This window comes from Ipomoea nil, unplaced genomic scaffold (genome assembly GCF_001879475.1).
Source record: "Ipomoea nil cultivar Tokyo-kokei standard unplaced genomic scaffold, Asagao_1.1 scaffold3069, whole genome shotgun sequence".
NCBI classification, from domain to species: Eukaryota; Viridiplantae; Streptophyta; class Magnoliopsida; order Solanales; family Convolvulaceae; genus Ipomoea; species Ipomoea nil.
The window spans coordinates 4,234,183-4,257,576 of record NW_017619497.1 but is presented as its reverse complement, the minus strand read 5'-3'; the positions used below and the strand labels follow the sequence as shown (position 1 = coordinate 4,257,576).

Here is a 23,394-nt window from a genome sequence, read left to right as displayed (position 1 = left end):
CGGACTGCCTTCTCACCGGAGAAGGCAACTGGGCTGCCTTCTCCGGTGAGAAGGCAGCCCACTGTGTGGGTTGCCTTCTCCGGCAAGAAGGCGACCCATTGTGTGGGCTGCCTTCTCGCCGGAGAAGGCAGCCCACACAGTGGGTCGCCTTCTCGCCGGATAAGACAACCCATTTGCCTTCTCCGGTGGGAAGGCAGTCCATCGCCTTCTCACCGGAGAAGGTGACGAATCTTTTTTTTTTTTTTTTTTTTTTTAATAACCCATTGGGTTGCCTTCTCCGGTGAGAAGGCAGCCCAGTTGCCTTCTCCGGTGAGAAGGCAGTCCCAGCCTTCTCACCGGAGAAGGTGACTGGACGGAGAAGTTTTTTTTTTTTTTTTTTTTTTTTTTTGTAATTAAAATAAATAAATAAATAAAAATCTTTGACCATATTTAATGCTGGCATTTACACCACCTATAAAGCTATTTGACCTACTAAGTAGGTGGTGCAAATAGTAAAATAGGTGGTGTAAATAGAATTACCCATTGATAAAACCTAACTTGGGTCAATTTTGAAAAAACACAAACTTTCACACTAACAATCATATCGTTCCTATAAAAGCTCTTACATTCACCTCTTACATTCAAATTTCTGTCTTCACTCACCTCATAATTTCTTTCTCCACTCACTGTCTTCACTCATCGCATAATTTCTTTCTCCACTCATCTCAGAATAAAACGTTTTAATTATAACACCGCATTTCAAGTTGAATTTATTCACTTAAAAATTATTTTGATTAAAGTGTTATTAATTTTTAAATTGCTAGAAAAGTCTAGAGGGTCTCTAGACTTTTCACCACCCAACCTGGACCGACACTGACGTCTGTCTCACAAACCGGGTAAAACTTGCAATATTCCGAGTATCAAAAAAGTGCTTGTCCATCCTCACAAAGTTGAATGTAAAGTACGGTGTTTCCAGACCATCTGAGTATAATCTTGACATATTTAACACATGTTCGAATGGAACACCATCTGAGTAGAATTTTGACATCTTTAACACCTGTTGGAATGATTGGTCATCCAAACTGGTGGCCGAATTTTCACCCACCAGGGGAAGATCACAGAATCTTGCAGCAAGTAAAAGTTGTCTAAGTAAACCTTCGGGACTGCTCACTGGATTTATCTTTTGCTCATATGCATCTTTCATCTCGAAACATGGACAACATATGGTGAATCTATATCTACCGAACATGCGAGCAATTGGTAAATACCCATCTCTAATTGAAGTATTGTAATAACCAGCTGTTAGTTCTGATGGGTGAGATGGAGTACCATAGTGCCAATGGATCCCCGCCACTTTACCACTCAAATCCACTTCAAAACCCCTAAAAATGCTCTCTGCTTCCTTGCAAATCCTTTCCCCATGAAGCAACAGCATCCCCGAGTACCATTGTAGGAAGAAATCTCCATATGCTGTGTTCCAAGAACCATCACTTCTGAAAAATTCTGTGCTTTCTGGGTCGTGCATCAAACTGCTAGCACCAATAGGGCCACCATTTGCCCATTCACGCATACCTACTTCTCCAGCACAAGCATTCTGAGATGCCAGCATATACTGCCAATCAAGAACAAAATAATCAAGTCTTAGGACTCAAGGAGAGATAGGACTCGAGGACTCGAGGTTCACAGCGGGAAATTATGGAATTTCTGACCACCTGATAATGATCTTAAATCAAGTCAAAAGTCTTGCCGACCACTTTTTGGTATCTGGAAAAATCTTTATTGCTATTTCCGACCACTTTTTACTTTCGACTTGATAAAATCACTTTCTGGTGGTCGGAAATTCCAAAATTTCCAGATGTGGTTACACAAGTGTTTGCTTCATACCCTATCATAACATTGGAATTCACCAAGTTCACGCGAGCGCCATGCGCTTGTTAGCTTTTGTGGAGGGCATGCAGGATATCTTAACTCACCTCCAGGACCCATTCCAACTTGAATCCCCTGTGAATCATATTATGATCAATCTAAGAGGTATTATCTTTTCTAGGTATCATAATAGAAAAACTGGGTAAAAGCACATTGACACCAAGCATCTTACAGTTATGGTGGTTCCCAGGAATGCCTTGAAGATTTCTTTAAAGTCCTTCATAAAATCAGTATATGCTTGAACTGGTGATCGTCCATGCAAAATAGGCAGAACATCACATCCCAAGGAAATGTATTCCAAGCTCCGTCTCCCAAACCTGTCTGAATATGCTAAATCTGGATCCTTCTCCATTTCTTCTAGCACCCATTCAGGAAGAGGAACCCTTGCAGAAAAAGCAATTGCAAATTTTAGGTTCAACGCACATAATAACATATCACATTAAAGAGAGGAATGCTCAAGGATTTCAACTTTTAAAAGACTTGTGGACTTTAGAACTAGCTTAATATGACATAGCCAACCAAAACCACTCATCAGCCTAGGTTTTGGGATAACCCTAGCCAAGATGGCTAAGGATACAAACTTGTAACCACAAGGTCATAAGTTCAAATCCCAGTCCTCTTGGTTTGAGCTGGTAGCTATGGGCGGCAACTTAGACTGATTTACCTGTGTGTGGTCCTTTGCTGGCTAAAGTTGTCACAAGGTAAGATTTATTAGTGCACACTCTCGGGTAGTGGCTGCGGGTTTCTTTCGTCAACCTCAAAAAAAGAAGGGAGGGTTTTGAGTGTTTCTGTCAGCCTATAGCGTGTGCAATCCAAATATAAGTTTAGACTTTTAATTGAGATGGAGCACATGTTTCAATTTGGTATTAGAGTCAGACCAAAGTTCATGGGTTTGAAGACTCAAACTATTGATGAAATGGTACCAACCAGAAGGGATCATTGGGCCCTGTGCCACACTGATGAAACGCCATTAAAGCTCGAACCTTCAAGCCAATGCGCTTGGCCAACGCCACAATCTCCAAATAACCCTGCCAATTGTAAACCCTAGGCGATTCCCTCTCCACCAGCCCCCACCACACCTCCATCACGACTCCCTCCACTCCCACTGCCGTCAGCGCCCTGAACGAATGCTCCATGATCTTCTTCCTCGTCATCTGCCCCGAGGGCGAGCTGACGGCGTCCACCGGGAGGGTCACGAACACCGGCGAACCCCGCCGGTGAGGGTGAGGGTGCGTCGGTACGCCGTGCTGCAGCTCGTAGCGGAGTTCGCCGTCGGGGCCATTGGAAGACGAGTCGAGCCTTGAATACAACGTGAACTTCCGAGCCGGGAACCGAGTGTGGATCGGCGACAATAATCCTACCGTTCCTACGGAACCAGCTGCGCGGGGCGACCCGACCCTACAGCAGCAGAACGACGAGAATCTCGGAGCGGATGGCGAAGCGATCGCCATTGTTAAAGGAGATTTAAATGCGTCTTTTTCTGTAAAAATGGATTTTCTTTAATAGTGCCACTACTTATAACTGAATTGGAGAAGAAACTGCCTAACAGAGTTTGTTCACCATCACAATTCCTTTTCTTGAAAACTGATTTTAAAATTATTAAAAATTAAAAATGTTTCTCGGTACAGTAGTAGCAAGAGGTTTGCAATCATTGCCATGCTGACGAGCACAAGGTGTTCCAGTGCCGATTCATAATCACCTCTAGCCTCACATATGATAGCCATTAATCGCCGATCAGTTGCTTCTTCAAGAGATGACGGTGAACTAAGATTTCTTGCACAAACTCGATCCTAGCCTCATCAAATTGCATTGCTTCAACATGAGCTTCAGCCAAGTACCTGCAACTGCCCACCAATCACTTTAAATACAACAATTTCATTTGCTACACATTATATATAAGAAGATTCTGTGGTGCCAATCATACCCAGAACAACATATAATTCTATTGGAATGGTTTCCTATTGTATGAACACCATTAGAAACTACTTTTTTAAGGGGGGGAAAAGAAGAAGAGAATTCATTAAAAACCAAGGACATCACAAATTAAAGTGAGGGAGAAATTAACCAACCCCTGGGCGCGAACAGCAGGTGGCTGTTCTCTCTTTTTTTTTTTTTTTTTTTTTAAAAAAATTAATTGTTTAGTTTATTTATTTATTTATAAAATAAATAATTATTTTTAATAAATAAAAAATATTTTGTTTTAAAAAATAAAATAAAAGAACATGTATCAACACCACATCAATTTAACCTGATAAACAAGTTAAATTGAACAATTTTACCGGTTTAGGGGACTTAAATGGAGTTTTTTTCACTTAGGAGATCCAATTGCACTATCCCCTTGACTTAGGGGGCCAATTTGATACTTTTTTCAAATAGAAAATGGTGAAATTTGGGGATCTTAAACCGAACCGAATTAAATCTGAACTGAAATCGAACCGTTTCAAACCGAACCGAATCGAACCAAACTCTAATGTTAAACTGAATGGTTTAACTTTTTTAAAACCGAAACCAAAATCGAAAAAACCGAACCGAAACACCCACCCCTAAGTCTAACTGTTTAAGTTTGCATTTGCATTTGAAGACATTGTATTTGTGAATGCCTATCAGTCTAACTTAAGTTTGTTGTTAGGGGCCTAACAATTAGGTGTACCGCTTTATCAATGCCCAATGCATGATTATAATTAATTGACCAAAGTTCATGTTAAATTTTATATTGCATTTTTTAATACACTCTAACATATTCATAATATGTTTTTAACAATTATGTCAATTTTGATTGTGATGGAGTTCAAACCTAAGATATTCCTTATCAAAACAATGAGTAAATTAAGAATAATAAATAGTTAACGGAATATTCTGTTACTAAAGTTTACACTGACGGAATGAGGGGTATTTAAGAAAAGTAAATGATAAATAGAGGATAAAATAAGAAAAATAATAATAAAATCAAAATAATATGAATCATTAATTTCAACAAACAATTACACTAACATTTCTTAGTTTCCGTTAAGGTCTAACTTTATTGGCCTCTTATTAAGTTTGTGTTGGAAAATATTCGCAACGTCAACGCGCGGGTTGGAAACCTTTAAGAAACAAGGACACAACAGGTGTATGACTGAAAGAAAGTCTGTGTCGTGTTATAATAACACTACCTTAAAAGCGTTATTTTTTCCGGTGATGGTGCAACCAAAATAAATTGGGACGCTTTCGACAGGCAACACAGAACAACCACGCTAAGCTCAGACTTTAATAAGCAAACACGAAAAGAAGATAGAGAGGGAAAAAATATTTATTGCATTTAATTAGACAAAGTTGCCTTGTTTATATAGTGTGTAGGAAAGTGAAGTCACTTTACATTCCAACCACACATTAACGGTCAAAGTACCTATGAGATCCCTGTACTATAACGTTTTGTTCAATTTAGTCTTTCTACCTTAATTTTGTTCAATTTAGTCCATGTACTTTAAAAAGTGAAACGATTAAGGACAATAATTGATATTTATGTATTTATTTTGGACATATTATGTAATATATTGGTGGTAAAAATAAGTAATTTTAAATATTTATAAAATAATATATGAGTTGGTATGTAAGTATGATGATGTGACAGATAAGATGTCTACGCCATATCAGCGATTGTCCTTAATTGTTTCACTTTTTAAAGTACAAGGACTAAATTAAACAAAATTAAGGTAGAAGGACTAAATTGAACAAAAGACTATAGTACAGGGACCTCATAGGTATTTTGACCCACATTAACTAAAAGCAAGGTGAATGGTAAATGACTAACAGCACGTTTGGTTCATGGAATGAATTTTGAGGTAATAGGAATGCTATTCCATAAGGAATGGAATAGGCAAGGAATAGAATAGGAATTGTATTCTATTGTTTGGTTCGCGGAAGGAATAGACTTTAGGAATTATATTACAGTGTTTGGTTGATTTAAGGAATAGAAATGAAATATGCTTTAAAAGACATAAATATCCTTATAAAAATATGTGATGGTGGCGATGGTGGTGGTGGTGGTGGCGGTGGCAGTGGTGGGGGCGACGGTGGTGGTGGTGACGGTGACGGTTGACGATGACGGTTGTGGCAGTGGTGGTGGGGCGGCAACGATTTTGGCGGCGGTGGTGGTGGTGGTGCTGCTGGGTGGTGGTTCTGGTGACGGTGGTGGTGGCGGCGGCGACGATGGTGGTGGCGATGGTGGTGATGTGGTGGTGGCGGTGGCGGTGGCGGTGGTGGTAGTGGTGATGCTGGTGTGGTAGTGGTGGTGGTGACGGTGACGGTTGACGATGATGGTTGTGGCAGTGGTGGTGGGGGCGACAGTGGTGGTGGTGGTGGTGGCGGTGGTGCTGCTGGGTGGTGGTTCTGGTGGCGGTGGTGGTGGTGGCGGCGGCGGCGATGGTGGTGGCAGTGGTAGTGGTGGTGGTGGCGACGGCGGCGATGGTGGTGGTGGCGGCGACAACGGTGGTGAAATAGGATAAATTTATATATAGGATAATAAAATTAGGTTAAAGAAAGGGGTAAAAAATGAAATAGATTTTAAAATCTATTCCTGAGCGTTCAGTAATAGGCTAATACCAGGGGGGCCCTAGTAATAACTATTACCTTATTTGAGGTAAAAGGATATTACCAGGAATATTATTCCTGGTAATAGAAATGGTTACCAAACAACGGAATAGGCCTATTACTGGGAATGCTATGTCATTCCCGGCCTATTCCGTGAACCAAACGGGCCATTAATGAGAAAACTCATTTTGCCACACCTTGTGGTTGACTCAAAAAACTAAGCCTGCACTTTGAATGGATTATTTCCAACATTTTGAAGTTTGTAGATGTAGATAGATTTGTAGATTGCAGATAAAGATAGTTAAATGTCTATACTATTATTCCTAACAATTTATTTTTTATTGAACAAAATAAATTTCCATTTTTAACTATTAGGGTCTAAGTGTAAACTATGTGTGATTTAGGCCAAAAAGCAATCGTTATGATGTGCAACCGTGTGCACCATCGGTTGCAAAACGACGCCGTTTCATTTTTTTAAAAAAATTCCGTTCGGATCGTCATTAACTGCGTTAGGCGGTTTCCTTTCGTATTCAAACAGTAAGATATATCTATAATTTCATAACTATATATCTACAATTTCATAACTTTATATCCAGAATTACATAACCATATGTCGAGAATTACTTAACTATACATTCATAATTTGACAATAGTACATTTAGAAATAATAACTACACATTCATAATTTCATATCCATATATTCATAATTTCACAACTAGACATTCATAATTACATAACTCCATATTCAGAATTCTTAAAGTGCTTGTTCACAGAGATATTCATAATTTCACAACTAGACATTCATAATTACATAAATCCATATTCAGAATTCTTAAAGTGCTTGTTCACAGAGAACCATATCCATAATTGCATAACTACATATCCATAATTTCAAAATTATATATCCATAACTTCAAAACTATATGTCCATAACTTCAAAACTATATATTCAGAGTTGCATAACTATATATTCATAATTACACGTCGATTTGAGTTTTTGTAAAAAAAAAAAAAAAAAATTAATTAATTGGTGGAGTTAAACGGTGCGGCAATTTATATCCTACACCACGGCGCGCGTTGCACTGTACGCCCAGATGCAAAACGACGTCGTTTCAATTTATTATTTTTTTTTTTTGAAATTTCCCACCTCAGTGTTTGGCAGTTAACTTTTCTTTAAAAAAAAAAACCCCCATGTTCAAAAATGTACATAATGTTATACATGAATGTACATAATTGTATAACAAAATATACATACTGTTTTTTAAAAGATAATACACATAATCTAACATAATACATAATAAACATAAACTTTCAACATAATACACATCAACTCTTAACATAATACACAAAAATTTCCTGATTCGGATGTACATAATTGTATAAAAAATGTACATAATTGTATGAACAAATATACATAATTGTATGAACAAATATACATAATCACAGCAACTTCCTACCGCGCCTTCCAAAACGACCTCGTTTTGGGAGGCGCGCGGCGCACAGTGCTACGCGCGTCGTGGTGTAGGGTATAACGATTGAAACGGTGCCACTTTGCACAGCATAATTTGCGCCAAAACGGGGCGGACTTTGATTTGGGCCGAAACATCTAGCATAATATCGCAAGCAAGATTCTCCCCGGCCCAACAAAACAACACAACACCGTAGCACAAATATGAAAGATCTCCTTCTGACTTCTTAGCCATCGTCGCCGTCACCCAAGTAGAAGAAGCTACCATGCCGCGAACGATTACCGCCGAGAGCCCTGGCTGCCCTCGCCTCCGGGCCTTAACCTTCGATGTACTTGGACTCACCAAAGGTTCGTCACTATTTCATTGTGATGATACACATTTTTTCCTCTCTCTAAACCATTCCTATGCGCTTATTGTTTCTCTGTAGACTATAGCTATGTATACGTCAGGTTTTGATGTTTGAAATAATATATTCTTACTTAGCTGTAGTTTTGTACAGTGATTGAAGCTCGCGGCGGCGAGCAAAAGGAAGCTCCGGCTGTGGTGGAACGGTGGGGCGACCCGGATTCCTCGAGATGCGTGCTAGCTACTTCCATGATTGACCGCGAGAATGACCCTGTATGTTTTAATCAATATTCATTGTTTATATTTATTCTCTTTGTTTTTATTTTTTTTCTAAATTAGGTCTTAATGTCTTCTGCCTTGGATTCTCACTTATTTCAGTTGCTTGGTGTTGCAAGAAAAAATGGCACGGTAATTGTCTTCTCCACATAATTTACACTCAAGCTTATATGAAGTAATTAGTCATAACTTCCAAACAAGGAATTTTTATGAAGGTATCAAGTTTTGTGAATGATTATTTGACATCTCCATTTTTTAATATACTGATAGATTGAGGTGATTAGTCCTATCAATGGTGATGTTCGCCTTGCTATTCCAAGTTCTAGTGAAAGTGGCAGCGTGAGTGATGATGATGCAATTGTTGCTTTGCATCTTTTCAGTAAGCAGAGATTGGAATCGTCATTGATGTAATGCTTTTTTAAAATTATTTTTTTCATGTGGTTATGGATATGCCCCCCTCAAAAGAATTTTTTGGGTCTCTTCATTCTAATAGTGATCCATATACAATTTTCTTTGTCATATTAGGTCATGTACCTTGCTTGCTTGCACAACAAAAGGACAGGCAAGTATAAGGTCTGTTGAAATCCCTAAGTCACTTGGAGATTCTGTCACTGAGAGTTCACAAACTATATGGAATGTATGTGGTTCGGGTAACATTTTGTGCTCCAAAGTAGACAGCAGTGAGCATTATGCTTTGTTTGCAGGGTAAGGAAGCTTTAACATTTTGCATTAGAAATCAGCTTGGTTTTGCTTGTTGAGTTTTCTTATGGATGCTGGGTTTGCTTTAACAATTCAGGCAGGGAGTTGAAATTAATGTGTGGGATCTGGAACAAAGTGGTAAAATCTGGGTTGCAAAATCTGTAAGTTTCTTCATTCTTTATATCTATGTGTTTCTGGATATAAACATTTGGCTTCGTTGAGCTGTTTGGTTCATGCATTCACTTTTGCAGCCTCCTAAAAACAGTCTTGGCATCTTTACCCCACCGTGCTTTACATCTGCAACATTCCTAAGTAAGGATGATCATCGCAAAATTATAGCTGGCACTAACAGCCATCAGGTAATTGGACTGAATGAGTTTCTGTGTAGTTGCAACTTGCAAATATCAATGGATGATATATCTGGATTTCTCTCCAGATATGATATTTTTTATAGCACTTTTTTTTTTTTTTTTGGAGGAAGAAGGTTTGTAGAACTTCTATATGAAACCGGCATACTGTTGTTTGCAGGTGCGTCTTTATGATATTTCTGCTCAGAGAAGACCTGTCATTTCAATTGATTTTCGAGAAGCACCCATTAAAGCTGTTGCTGAAGATCTAGATGGTTGGACAGTGTATGTAGGAAATGGGTCAGGTGACCTTGCTTCATTTGATATGCGTACAGGTATGTCATATGATTCCATGTACAAGTGCTCTTGGATTACATGTTGTTAGAGAAGTTGGGTTACGGTTGAGAGAATTACTCTCAACCTTAGGGTTTGAATTTTGAAATCAGTGGCTTAGTTCTTCCCTTAGCTTGTATATATAGACTCTTTATCTTCTGTACATTAAAACACAGTAATAGACTACTACACAGAGTTCTTTTGCATACACTTTATCACACATGTTCATTTATTTTTATTTTTAGGGTGCAACTAGCCAACTAGAGATTTTGGTTAGTCTATTTTTAGTATGCATGTTTCCAAGATAATTTTATCCTAGTATGTTCCTACTATCTGATGCTCAACAGTGATTACATTTTGAATCTTGATTCTTGATTGAATTGTCATGGTACTTGCTTTAAGTTGGTAAGTGATTTTGAATTTATAATAAAAGCAACACTCGGGAGGTTTTATCATTCCAGTTTGGTTTTGGGTCTTTTTGTTCTGGCCCTTCAAACTTAATTTTAAATAGCAATGAAGCCAATGGTCATGAAGATGTATGTTGGTTGGCTGCTAATATAGTCTTGTGATTGCTCAGTCTGCTTGATTATATAAAACAAGTATTATTGCATGCCAAATTTTATTCCAGTAGCTTAAATGTGAAGAATAGGCCAAATTTAAGTATTTCTCCACTTGAGTATCTGATTAACTATTTGTGATTCTTTATAGTTTATGTTTGTTGACATTAGGAGAATTAACTTACCTTGACAACACTTTAGGGAAGCTTTTGGGATCCTTCTTGGGTAAATGTTCTGGAAGTATTCGATCCATTGCTAGACATCCAGAGCTTCCAGTGATCGGCTCCTGTGGTAAGTGTTTAACATGCTATGCTTTATTTATTTGAGCTGATATATACTGCAACCAAACTTTGGCTAAGTTGGCCCCTCTAGATTGGGGTTAAAGCTTAATTTAGTTGGTGACTGTTCTCTAAGCTTAATGAGTCCAAAATTTCAGTGACTCTTAGTTAATTTTCTTCATTCTTTACTAGACTTCCTTTCCACGTAAGAGAAAGTAATGTGAAAACTTATATTTTATAGGGTTGGACAGCTATTTGCGCATTTGGGATGTAAAGTCACGGCAACTTTTGTCCGCGGTATGTTGACAAATTGCTGTTGATCAGTTGATGAATAAACATGAATCCATAACCTTGATTGAATATTAAAGCACATTCATGAAATTATATTTCGGAATTGCCTTTGGATTTTCGTCATGTGAACTGGTTTACCAAATTTGTAATGGAGTGTTGTTGCCGTTTTGAATTTGAGTGCAGGTTTTCTTGAAGCAGCATCTTACAAATGTTGTTTTTGATTCTCATTTTAGCAATGAAGGTTAGTTTCTTGTTTGCTTGTATGAGCTCTTTCTGAAGCATTTACATAGTGTCTTGATGAATTTGTTTGAGTAATCATTTATTCAAATAATATTTTGAGTTATTGACTTATTGTTAACTGAAGTTTATGGTATTAAGTATTAACTCAGGACTTACACGTTCCTAAGACCTAATACCATTCAATTCTTCTCATTATTTTTCCTCCGATTGTACTTAGTGTGGAAGTGTAGATCTCTAATCTCATTTTTGGCCCAAAAGAACAGGATCTTTCTGATGTACGAAGTAACATATTTTACAGGGTGTTGTGTTTATGCATATTTCTACTCGCCTAATATCCATATGAATATGAATATGAATATGAATACATTTATATAGCAAGCCTGATACAGTTTGGAGTCACTGTGATCATAGAAGTTGTTGCTGCTATAGTTGGTTTTGCTCTATTTTCTCATTGGTTCAATTGATTATTTGAAATGCCATTTTTTAAAAAAACTTTGCAGCCCCGCTACCTCCAGAGCCACAAGATGCGAGTGAGACACAAGAAGAATGTGAAGAAGAGAATACAATGCCTACGAAAAGGAAGAAAGCATCTAAAGACCACAGTCGAAAAAAGAAGCTCAAGACCAAGAAAACAGGCAAGATGATACGAGGAGTGAATGACAGCTCTTGATATGTTATTTTCTTCAATCTAGACTCATATGTTGAAATTTGATTTTGTATATGCTCTGCAGCTCGTGAAGACCCAGAGCAGCAAGATGTGAGTGAGATGTCTCATTGTGAAGACCATGAAAACGGGCTAAATGACGAAGCTGAAGAGGAGATGACGCCCCCTAGAAAAGAAAAGGTATCTAAACGACACAGTGGCAAGAAGAAGAAAACAGGCAAGAGCAGCAGCGTGTTGTGATCTTAGCCATAATTTGCTTCACGTCCAACGAACTTCTACACTAACTAGCTACATCGACCAACTCCCAATTCATGCCTGATCAAAAGCCTATTGGCGCATTTTGAACGGGGTCTGTTGTTATACAGCTAGTTCAATTTTGTGGTATAAGAAAATTATTTCCTTTTATTTTCTCCTTTGTATACGACATTGCTAATGAGTGTATGCTTGTCAACAATAGGATCAATGTATGTGTCATGGATCTTCTGCTCAGTTCTTTTTATATGATGTAATGCACTGGAATGATATATTAATCTCATGTTTTTATCATAGATGTAATGCACTGGAATGTGTTTAGTGACACAAGTCTTGATTATATATATAAAATGCTAATTGTAGATACTACTTTTATTAAATATATAAGAAGACCAACATAGCATTTTTACAATTTCAGATAAGAAAAGAACAGTGGAAATCTTCTATACCAAACAAAAAAGGAGGAAAGGGAAGCCTTATTTGCCTAGAACCTAGAAATAATAATACAATTGAAAATTTCTTACAATTTGTCAAAACCAAAATTTAAACCCTACACTTGACTGCAAGAATGGTTCTACAAGCTATGTACAAGTTCTATTTGCCTAATCATTCATTCACCTGAACTTTCACATGAGCTTCCAAGATGGGGCATGATGTCATGAATCAACAGTCTGGTTATATTGCCACCTGATGATCTTGATATGTCGACGCATTCCTGCAAGTCTGCATCGCAGGCAATTAAAACCCACTCGTGATCGTCGTCTAGATACTTGATTTCGAAGGTGCCCAGCTCTAGTTTCAACCTCTTTGCTACTTCCTCCTGTAATTTCACTATGCCGGAGCCCAGAGGTAGTCGAAACCTTATGATATCTTCTCCGTACGTAGCTTTTATTGTGATAGATGTCACTTCTGGCCTGGCAGGATGTTGGGGCACTCTTTCAGCAGCAATAGTGATGTGATCTATGGGAATCGCATCAGAACGTGGTGGGTGCGTCAAACTGTGTTCTGGCATGCGTTCATCAAACTGAGCTTCTCCAGCTTGGCAGAGATTCCTAAGATCATGTGAACTACCTGCATCCTCAACAAGCATTCCCCCAAATGGCTTTTGGAATTGCTCTGCAACCAGAGCATCTAGGGATGCAAATGCAGCTGATAAATTGATCTCTCTTGCTGGTTGACAAGCTATTATTCCCAATGTGTTGGGTGTTTCCATGGCAGGGTCACGAGTGGGAGAAACAACGAGCTCATTCTGGGGTGAGGGTTCATTTCCAGGGGAAGGACTACCTTGGCATGAGCCATGGGAAGTAGGGGTTCCTATGCTCTCTTCTCTTGACCCACTCCCTGTTCTTGATCTGTTTGACCCTTCACCCACTGCAAAACCATTTTGTTGATGTGGAAGCTCATGATTCCCCAAAACTTGTCCTTCAAGAATTTGATTTGAAGGTTCAGCTTGATCATGGCTTCCAAGTTCTCTATGGTTGAGGAACTCACTCTTTCCTTCAGGAGATTCAGAAGGTCTGGAGGGAGGTGAATTCTGGCAGTTGGACTCGATAGCAGTTGCTGGCCAAGAAATTGATCCCACTCCAACAGGAACTGAATTTGGTGCTATTGTGCTTAATGTGAATGGTGCTCCATCAGCTCCTTGCACAGATTCAATTACACGTTTAAGCTTTGTCAGGGAACGATTGACTTTATTTATCTTGCGAGATGGCCAACGAGAGATCCCATGCTGCCTGCAAATGCGCTTCATTGTTGTAGGGCAAACTGTAAACAGAAGATCTATAGTTAGACACCTCTTTTTTCTTTCCTGAACAGAAGGTTAAATTAGTATTTATGCTAGAAACCAAAACACACCAATTAAGCAAAATGATAAACATAGTTTCAAGAGATAGAGCATACCACCAAGACTCTTTGCAGCATCCTTGAGACTCCCAGCAAAATATTGTTGCAAAACATCTAAGCTAATTGTTTTTTCAGCCTTGCCACGTTTTTTCTCTTTTTTACCTCCCTCTATTTTCACAGCAACAGTCGCACGATTCTGGGCTTCAGGAGGCTCACTTAGAGTCCCTCCATTTGGAGTATTTTGTCCAGGAGTGAGTTGCTTATTTTCCAATGAATCAGGTTGGGGAGGAGAGAAACAGTTTGTTTCGGTCATTAAATCATGTTTCTTTTCCACAGAAGCATTAATAATTTCAACAGAACCCCACTCATGCTCAAGTAAATTTCCAGAAGCAACCCGAAGACTCTTGAAGTGGTTCTTTAATGTCAACAAGAGTGAATCCAACAGAGCATGCTGGTCACTATAGTCACCACCATTAGGAGGCAAGAAAAATTCCATAATATAATCATCATTGCCAGTATGAGTGCTTCGCAGGCAGATGGCAAAACAGCTGGCTAAACCAAACATTCGTGCATAATGTACCAAAGGGTATTCAGTTTTGCAAAATTGTGTTATATCTTCACAGTAACACGACCGCTGAGAAGCAAAAGCCCTCCCAGCAACTCCCTGTCCCTTTTGCAAGTGATGCTCAGCACAAGCCTCACGGAAACCCCACATGTGAGCATCAACCACATAAAACGCTACATCCGTTGTGGACATACAGACCTGTCCCATGCAGCTTCCATCAAAGCTACTGCAGCTCTTTTTCAACCCACCACCATCAGCCAGGACATTACGATGCCTGCATGGAACCCAGGTCTGAGCCAATGGTAGTTTGTAAGTTTCACACACTACTGTTAAAATCTCCAAGATCTCAACTAATGCATGTTGCCGACCTTCATTGCAAATCTGGTACATTGGAGAGCCACAAACATACACTTGTTCAGAAAAACAGTTATAATAATTAATAAGTGCCTCCATAAAATTCATACATGCAGCTTTCTTCTTACCTGTATGCTTGGATGATCCAATATCTCAGAACTTTTCAAGTTCACGGCCTACAGAAAAAAGTGAAATCATTTAACCATGAAGTATAGTGACGGCTATTACCAAAGTACCAAAGAACATTAAAGCATAGGAATTACGACATGATCTACTTGCTAAATCTGTATTTATCCAGGCACATCATTTATTAAAATTAGTGAAGGGTGGCCACAGAACAAACCTCAAGAGCCTTGCACACTTTATCCACCTCGGGAGCATAGTTGACTTTCTGGGATGTCATTATAAGTTCAAGAACCCCAATGCAAGACTGCCCAGAAGGTTCAAATACTGGCAATGCTACAGTTCCTTGAACATTGTAATTCAAAGCATGATTAAGGCGTGGGAACTCTTTGATAGAATAATACTGCACATTTGGTGTCCATTCTGGCACCTTTCGCCGAAAAACACGGCCTGGAAGTCCAAGGACTCCATCAGTCTCACCATCCACTGAAAACGAGTACATCAGAGACACCATTCTATACTGATGAAGCCCATTAGTGTTTGGATCGAGCACAAAGGGCTGTCCCGAAGTTGTGAGGATATACCGGCCACCATTCTTCACTGGTGCCCAGACCTGGGCTAAGACACGCTCTCCAGTTGATTCTTTGAAGTATCTTAGAGCTTGTGTCATTCTCTCCTTGATTATACAAGATCCATCAAGATAATCTTTCGTGGTCAACCCTAGAAATGGAGGAGGTAGCCTTCTTTTCTCATCTTGTCCAGGCACACCTTCAATAACAGAATCAGGATCCCCTGCATCTATTCACACAAATCAAAACCAAAATCAATATCAATATCTTATCAATACTGTCCATATATCTAAAGAAGCTTATATCTGCTATATAAGTCCAACTATCCACAAGGAAATCATACTCTGGATATCATAAAAAAACCTCCCCACAATCAACATAGCAAATCAAAGAAGTATACAAACGACTCAATAAATATCAAATCAAGATTCTACGTTCCCTCTCGTCCAGTGTTCGTCCTTATATTGTCCTTTAAAAAAAAAAAAAAAAAAAAAAAAAAAAAAAAAAAAGGATAGGATGCTGAAACACATAAATTCACCAATATCATGACAATTTTTTTTTTAAAGTTTATAGATACATTAAAAGAATCTGAAGTTGAGCTAATTTTCAAAAGTTTCAAGGCTTTACTATTAAAGGAAGAAGTAAAAAAGATTAACGGACAAGATTTAGTCCATTAACCAAAAAGTCCAAAGCATTTCAATGGAGAGCTCCAGCCGAGACTTACAAGGGGGAAGTCTCTGGCAGTCAGACAGCCGGAAGCTACCGACGGCGGCATTTTCGGCCGTTCTGTCGTCGTTATCGTCGGGAAACCCCCAGAGAGGAGAGAAAGGCTGCTCTGAGCCGGAAAGAACAAACGGAGAGTTAGGATTGGAAGCCGCGGCCGCGAAGATCTGCTCGAACGTCCAGGAAGCGTCGAGATCGAGATCCATCATCATCAGAGGCTCTCTCTCCGGTGGCGGTCGCGGGGGGCTGAAAAACTCCTTTGACTTTGGAGTTTCGTCGTCTGGTTCGGACATTTCGGGCTGGCAATTACGGCAGAGATTCTCTCAGTAGATGCGGCGAGCCGTGAAGGAGAGAGAAAGGAAGGGAGAAGGACGATAGGATGGAGAGCTTGAGGTTAATCGCGATGGCCTGTCATCCTTCCTTTCACATATGGAATCCATCAAATAGCTCTACTGTGCTTTGGAACTTTGTGTGAATTTAATAATCCAAAAATTATCCAATTTTCACCCCTCCCATAGGAATCTCACTAGCCGCCCGCCTTTTCTTCTTCTCTCAACATGTTGAATTCCAAACTCAAAAGTTAATTGACACTTATTATAAGATTCGGAATGAAATTCATCTTGTGATCTTACATCTAAACGAATCAGTTCAAACTCGAAATTTTTAGTTACTGAACTCACTATTTCATCAACTTTGATGAAATTGTTCTAAACAGAGTATCATACAATCTCATGGAGACGATGCAGGTCAAAACAAAAATGTAATGTTTATACTGAAAAATATAATATTAATTAAAAATAATTTTTTTTGTTAATGAGAATGTGAAATACTTTTAATAAAAATGTAATACATAACAAATTTCATTTGTTTGGTTGGAAGAAATTACAATTCCTTCATTTTTCTGGAATTAGAATCTTATGCCTTCCGCTGGTTCCCATTTTTCTGAAAGAAAAGAAATAACCTTAAAACAAAATTATTATTTTCTTTTCTAACCTAGAAACCTAAAATTGGTGTTTTATTTATTTGCTATAATAAGTATTAGTATTTTGGTTTTTATATTACTTTTTTAGTTAGTTTTTTTTTTTCTTCAATACTCCTAGTGAGCCTTGGGTATATTCATCATTTTATCTATTTTAATGCTCAAAAATTAATTCCCGGATTAAATTTATAGTGGGACATGATTGGTTCAAATCAAATGATATGAATATTGTTGTTTTTTCTGGTCAAAATAAAATATCAAATGCATATTAAATATATCAATATAAATTGATAAGACTACTTATTTTTTCAGCTTTCCTGAATTAATAATCAATATAAATAGGAGCCAAAATACGGGGGACGGGGGGAGGACGAGAATCTACAAAGGGATAGCGTCCACGTAAATGCAACATGACCATAAATTTTAGAAAATTTTGATAAATGAATAATAATAATAATAATAATAATAATAATAATAATAATAATAATAATAATAATAATAATAATAATAAAAATAAAATAGTTAACAGAATATTTTATTATTAAAGTTTATATTAACGGAATGCATGTATTTAAAGGAAGAAAATAATATAATAAAGGATAAAGTAGGAAAATAAAAAAGATTAAAATTAAATAATCTGAATCATTCATTTCATCAAATAATTGGACGGACGTTTTTTAGTTCTCGTTATAGGCCTAACTTAGAGAAAATTACACTTTTAGTCTTGTGACTATTGTAGTCTTGTTAATTTGAGTACTTGACTTTAAAAACTATCAATTTAGTCCCGTAACTATACAATTTTTAACACATTTAGTCCTCCCGGCCAAATGTCGCCGGAATCTTTTAATCCATTTTAATATTTTTTAATTTGGGGGCAAATCAGTCATTTCTTTAATCTTCCTTCTTCTCCTGGTCTGCGTATCGGAAACACGGGTCTGTGAATGGAAGACCATAATGGTTCTTCATTTCCTTATTCATCTTATTGTTGATTGGAAAGCTCAAACTATAATTGTTGATTGGTACCCAACCAAAGAATTCATTACACGCATTCAACACACCAAACCATCATATGATAATGTCAAAAGGACATAATTTGTTTAGATGGAGATTAAAATAGTAAAGTCGACAACAAACTAATATCACATCTTAGAGAGGCAGGCAGTGCAGTCCCACAAACTATAAACATTTCTGAGGAATAAAGCAAAGAATGCGCACATCCCTGTGGCATTGCCGGAGTTTTTTTGCGATGGGGATAAGGTGGTCGCATTGAATCTCAGGGATGGGTCACCGGGATTGACTGGAAGGATTGATCCGATGATTGGGAAACTTTCTGGGCTGGCCGGCTGAGTTTAGCGTTGTTTTGGGGAGGATAACCGGTGCATTACCGGAAAGCTTGTCGGAGTTGCAGAACCTCAGGTTTCTTGGAATCAGCCGGAACTTTCTCTATGGTGGGATTCCGTCGGGAAAAGCCTTCTTCTTCGTGAATACATTCTGGAATCTGGCTTTTAGCATTATGTGTGTTAATGGCGCTTACCCTTTCCGGCACTCTCCCGGCCTCCCTACGCCACCGCGCAAGAATAATTACTGCACCGACTCTTTTCTCTCTGCTTCTTGCTACCCATGTTTAGCGCTATGAGACTCATTATTTGAGCTTTGCAGCTTTGGATCAGAAACACGGGTCTGTGAATGGAAGACCAGATTTCTTCCTCCTCTTCTTTCCTCGTTGCCTACTTCTTCGCGTAAAACTTGATGCAATGACGAGGAGGGATTGAGGGAAGCAGAAAACAATAACAAATTAAAACTTTCCCCCTTTTTTTAAGCTCACAAGGACCATTTTACCCCCATAAATAAACTATTTTAAAATAATTACGTTTTTTCGGCAACATTTGGCCGGCGATTTAGCCGGGGGGGACTAAATGTGTTAAAAATTGCATAGTTATAGGACTAAATTGTTAGTTTTTAAAGTCAAGTACTCAAATTAACAAGACCACAATAGTCACAGGACCAAAAGTATAATTTCCTCGCCTAACTTATATTCACTCTTATTAGTATATATAGTATAGATATAGATATAATTGAACTGGTGAGCTAATTTCATAGCAAAATTCAATTGCCTCAATATAAGCTACGTTGTTGTATGAAAAGTATGTTAGAATTGAAAAATTACTGAAAGAGTCTACGTGAGTTGTCTATAACTGATCGACTCAAATGGAAAAAGTCAATAGGTAGCTCATGCATAGAATCAAATTTGGAATATTGTAATTATCAAACCAACTCATTTATGATAGAATTTTTCTTTCATTAGTCCGATCTTCGTATCAAGATAAATTGATAATGAGTTTCAATGAATACAACAAACACTTTTAAGGGTCTAACGACGAATCTAATTGATATTATCTCAACGAAAACATAACGTGTATATATTAATGAAAATTTCAACAATGGCGAAAAGACACTAAACTTATTGTAACAATTTATTTTTGAAATAATCATAATTCTATATATGCAAGATAGTATTTTTTTTATCATTAGATTCGATTATGTGACCACTCATTTAAAATAATATCAAGGTGTCATCACACTACATGCATAATAGTTGGTTGTAGCAATTTTTATTAAAAGTATAATAATTTTAAATATATAATCAATCATAGAAATTGAAACTCATCCACCAACAAACGAAAAGGAAAAACATCAATTGAAAATGTAGTAGAATCAATGTAGTAGTTTCATTTTTATTTATTAATTAAGGAAATAAGTGTTGATCTACGTTTGTAATGGACAACAACAATTAATTAATTATATATTAAATTATTAATTAAACATGAATCAATGTAGTAGTTTCCTTTTTATTTATTAATTAAGGAAATAAGTGTTGATCTACGTTTGTAATGGACAACAATAATTAATTAATTATATTAATAAAGATACTATAATAATACTTGTAAAATATAAAAAACGTCATCAAAGTTATTCATGTGTGCAGTGTCTTGTCCTCCGCTCTTTCCAGGAAAGACAGTAGGTGGCCTAAACATTCATAATTGCTCTAATATATATATATATATATATATATATATATATATATATAGTAGTAGAATTCAGTTTTCGTGCAATTAGGTGTGTCTCGCACTCTCGTACAATTGTATGGTTAAATTTGAATTATTGATATTGTCTAAATCAATGTTCAAGATTAACAATGATTAAAAAAATGCGGTAACAATTAGGTGCGTGGTTTTTGTACTGTGTGGCTTAAGGTGCGTCAGTTGTTTGTTGAAAATTTAAGTGCATCGATGTGTGATTTAGGTGCATCAGTTGTTGAAACTTAAGGTTCGTCGGCCTAAAGCTTTAGATGCGTGGTTTTTATATGTTTAAGGTGCGTCAGTTTACTGAAACACAGAAAACCAATAACACCTCCATTGAGGCTCGAACTCGTAACCTTCTAAATGGAAGTCCAACCTAGGGGTACCATTAAACCACATAGTCTTGGTGTGGTTTGTGTACTTAAAGTGCGCCATTTTAAAATTTTAGGTGCGTGGTCTGTGTTCTTAAGGTGCTTTGTTTGTGTGTTTAAGGTGTGTGGTTTGTGTACTTAAAGTGCGTCTTTTTGTGTTAACCGCACAACTGTACGAAAAGCTATCTATCTATGTGTGTGTGTGTGTGTGTGTGTGTGTGTGTGTGTGTGTGTGTGTGTGTGTATTGGATCATATGAGAATAGGTCCGTAAGAGAAAACTAAAAACTAATCACAACCTTACATCTAGAAAATTTGAACGCACCAGATTAGATTTAAAGAAAAATGTGGTGGCAGTTTCGTAATTATCACCAATTTTACTATGCAAACGTGATGACACATTTAGTATTAACGTTTCGCACATTTAGTGTTAATATTTTGCATATTTAGTATTAAAAGTTTGCACTTGCAAAACTGCAAAGTACATTGCAATTAGGGTTTCGATTTTGTTGTTTTATGACTAAATTTTTTATTTTATTTAGTCTAGTGGTTCACTTTTTACTGCTTAAGGTGTAACCATTTAAAATTTAGCCTTTTTGTTGATTTTATAAAATTTACCAGATTTGTATATATATATATATATATATATTTTTTTGAATGCTACTAGCTCTATTACATTGTAGTATCTGTTCATATACTTTCTCAACCTACTGAAACACAAAGAGCTAATAATACCTCCACTGAGGCTCGAACTCACAACCTTCCAAATGGAAGTCCAACCCGGGTACCATTGGACCACATAGTCCTGGTACCAGATTTGTATATTTAGTTGTTAAAGATTGCATATTTAAGTGTTAAAGTTTGCACAACGAAGTTGATGATAATTACGAAATTGGTACCGTGTCTTTTTTCTTTTTTTTTTTTTTTTTAATCTGATCAGATTCGTCGAATTTTTTACGGATGTAAAGCTGAGATTGGTTCTTATTACTCTCCTATGGAAGTGTTCTCACATGATCCACCATGAACCCGTCTCTTCTAATATGGTATCACCAAGACCGGATAATTGTTAGTGCTCTTTTAGGGAGTTGTTGTAACACAATTCAACCCCTGATATTCACGACTAAAACCGCCAGTGATGCCTGACAACGACTTGTTGCCAGTTATGCTAGCTAGTGCCGCTCGAGAACGGATCATTTCCCTCAAGGCCAACCTTACGAAAAACCATAGAGGTGCTCGGTTCGTTACTGCCTATATCTCAATGATATGTGTTCCATACCTGATACAAGAAGTATCAATGTTTATCGGCACCTTATCAATGTTGATCCACACTTTAGAATGTGTTATGCTAAAATGTAATATTAAATCAAGAAAGTGGTGTTACTTTTGTGAATAGTTATTAATGAGTATTTTATTTTTAAAAGAAAATGATCTCGAGACATTTTATAAAAGATTCTACAATTATTACACTGAAGGGAAAATGACACTTTTTACCCCTGAGTTATATACTTATAGCACTTTTTCCCCCTCAATTCTTTAGGTAAGCACATTAGCCCCCTCAATTATTCTAAAAGTGGTTCTTTTTCCCCCTGATATATTAAATTGACATTTATACCCTTAAAGTAAACATTTTATTTATTTTACTACTCCAACAAATTATTGCGTATACGTAGGGATGACCACGGTTCGGTTTGAATTGAACCGGATACTAAAGCAATAGAATTAATAGTTTCCGGTTATAATTCAGATCTAGAACTCAATATTTAAATGTCAATTTATTAAAATTATGTATCAAAAAAATTGAATCTTGAACCGTGAACCGGCTGTTCCGGATCCGATTCGCGATTTTGCACCGTCTTTATTTTAAAATTTTATTTTTTATTTTTTTTTTAAAATAGTCTAAATTCAACAATAAATGTATTTTTTTTTCAGTTCGGAACATGAACCGTCCGTTCCGGTTCATGGTTTTAATAAGCTCTAAATATCGAATTTCGATTCTAAATTGTAATTGGAATATTTCAGTTTGGTTGCTATAGTGTTTGTTTAGTTTGAACCAAATTATGGTCATAATTTCTTGGAAAAAAATAAATTAAATATTTAGTTTAAGAGTAAATATGTCCATTTAACATTTCAGGAGAAAAAACAGCCACTTCAATAATTTAAGGGGAAAAAATGCTATAGGTATATAACTCAGGGGGAAAAAGTGTCGTTTCCCTTACACGGAATTTGTTTAGTTTATGTAATATAAGTGCGCGTATATTTTATTCAGCAAATTAAATGGCTCAGAAGTAGCAAGATTAGAAGTGGAATCTGTCGTAATTATCACGACAATATATTAAGAAACATGATGTTCTGTAATTAGATTATTTAAATCCTTAAGACTACTTTACAATTGTTGTTATTAAACTAATTAGGATTATGATTTTTTCTTAAAGGGGGGAAAATCATGCAATTAATTGCCCTCCATGTTTTGCCGTCGGCGTACTCTTGAACTCCTTTTTCATTTGTTTGGTTTAATAATATTTTTTTTAAAAATATTTGAACAGATACTACAATGTAATAGAGTCA

The 23,394-nt window shown here is 37.1% G+C and overlaps 3 protein-coding genes across 3 annotated transcripts; 1 reads left to right on the top strand and 2 right to left on the bottom strand.

Moving 5' to 3' along the window:
• Positions 1-829: 829 nt before the first annotated feature.
• LOC109164776 (beta-amylase 1, chloroplastic-like) lies at positions 830-3,378 on the bottom strand. The gene is made up of 4 exons (XM_019313324.1): positions 2,833-3,378; positions 2,078-2,288; positions 1,864-1,980; positions 830-1,591 (listed from the first exon to the last, which is right to left on the bottom strand). Exons 1-4 carry the CDS (start codon positions 3,354-3,356, stop codon positions 830-832), a joined length of 1,614 nt encoding a protein of 537 aa, XP_019168869.1. The 5' UTR covers positions 3,357-3,378.
• Positions 3,379-8,158: 4,780 nt separating this feature from the next.
• On the top strand, positions 8,159-12,508 carry LOC109165168 (WD repeat-containing protein 74-like). The gene is made up of 13 exons (XM_019313818.1): positions 8,159-8,290; positions 8,443-8,561; positions 8,667-8,696; positions 8,835-8,971; positions 9,090-9,269; positions 9,361-9,424; positions 9,515-9,622; positions 9,792-9,945; positions 10,702-10,791; positions 11,020-11,075; positions 11,253-11,310; positions 11,810-11,944; positions 12,041-12,508. Exons 1-13 carry the CDS (start codon positions 8,209-8,211, stop codon positions 12,211-12,213), a joined length of 1,386 nt encoding a protein of 461 aa, XP_019169363.1. The 5' UTR covers positions 8,159-8,208; the 3' UTR covers positions 12,214-12,508.
• A 61-nt stretch (positions 12,509-12,569) lies between these two features.
• Positions 12,570-16,898, bottom strand: LOC109165164 (protein NLP7-like). Its single transcript, XM_019313814.1, has 5 exons — positions 16,403-16,898; positions 15,330-15,907; positions 15,115-15,162; positions 14,125-15,013; positions 12,570-13,989 (listed from the first exon to the last, which is right to left on the bottom strand). Exons 1-5 carry the CDS (start codon positions 16,692-16,694, stop codon positions 12,836-12,838), a joined length of 2,961 nt encoding a protein of 986 aa, XP_019169359.1. The 5' UTR covers positions 16,695-16,898; the 3' UTR covers positions 12,570-12,835.
• Positions 16,899-23,394: the final 6,496 nt, after the last annotated feature.

Excerpts from the sequence above, each read along its gene's own strand:
- LOC109164776 (XM_019313324.1), bottom strand. The coding sequence starts at position 3,356 with ATGGCGATCGCTTCGCCATCCGCTCCGAGATTCTCGTCGTTCTGCTGC. Across the intron at positions 1,981-2,077 it reads TCCTGGGAACCACCATAACT|GGGATTCAAGTTGGAATGGG; the intron begins GTAAGATGCTTG and ends TATGATTCACAG. Across the intron at positions 1,592-1,863 it reads AATTCCAATGTTATGATAGG|TATATGCTGGCATCTCAGAA; the intron begins GTATGAAGCAAA and ends CTTGATTGGCAG.
- LOC109165168 (XM_019313818.1), top strand. The coding sequence starts at position 8,209 with ATGCCGCGAACGATTACCGCCGAGAGCCCTGGCTGCCCTCGCCTCCGG. Across the intron at positions 9,425-9,514 it reads AAATCTGGGTTGCAAAATCT|CCTCCTAAAAACAGTCTTGG; the intron begins GTAAGTTTCTTC and ends TCACTTTTGCAG. Across the intron at positions 11,076-11,252 it reads CACGGCAACTTTTGTCCGCG|GTTTTCTTGAAGCAGCATCT; the intron begins GTATGTTGACAA and ends ATTTGAGTGCAG.
- LOC109165164 (XM_019313814.1), bottom strand. The coding sequence starts at position 16,694 with ATGTCCGAACCAGACGACGAAACTCCAAAGTCAAAGGAGTTTTTCAGC. Across the intron at positions 15,014-15,114 it reads TGGATCATCCAAGCATACAG|ATTTGCAATGAAGGTCGGCA; the intron begins GTAAGAAGAAAG and ends CCAATGTACCAG. Across the intron at positions 13,990-14,124 it reads TGCTGCAAAGAGTCTTGGTG|TTTGCCCTACAACAATGAAG; the intron begins GTATGCTCTATC and ends TTCTGTTTACAG.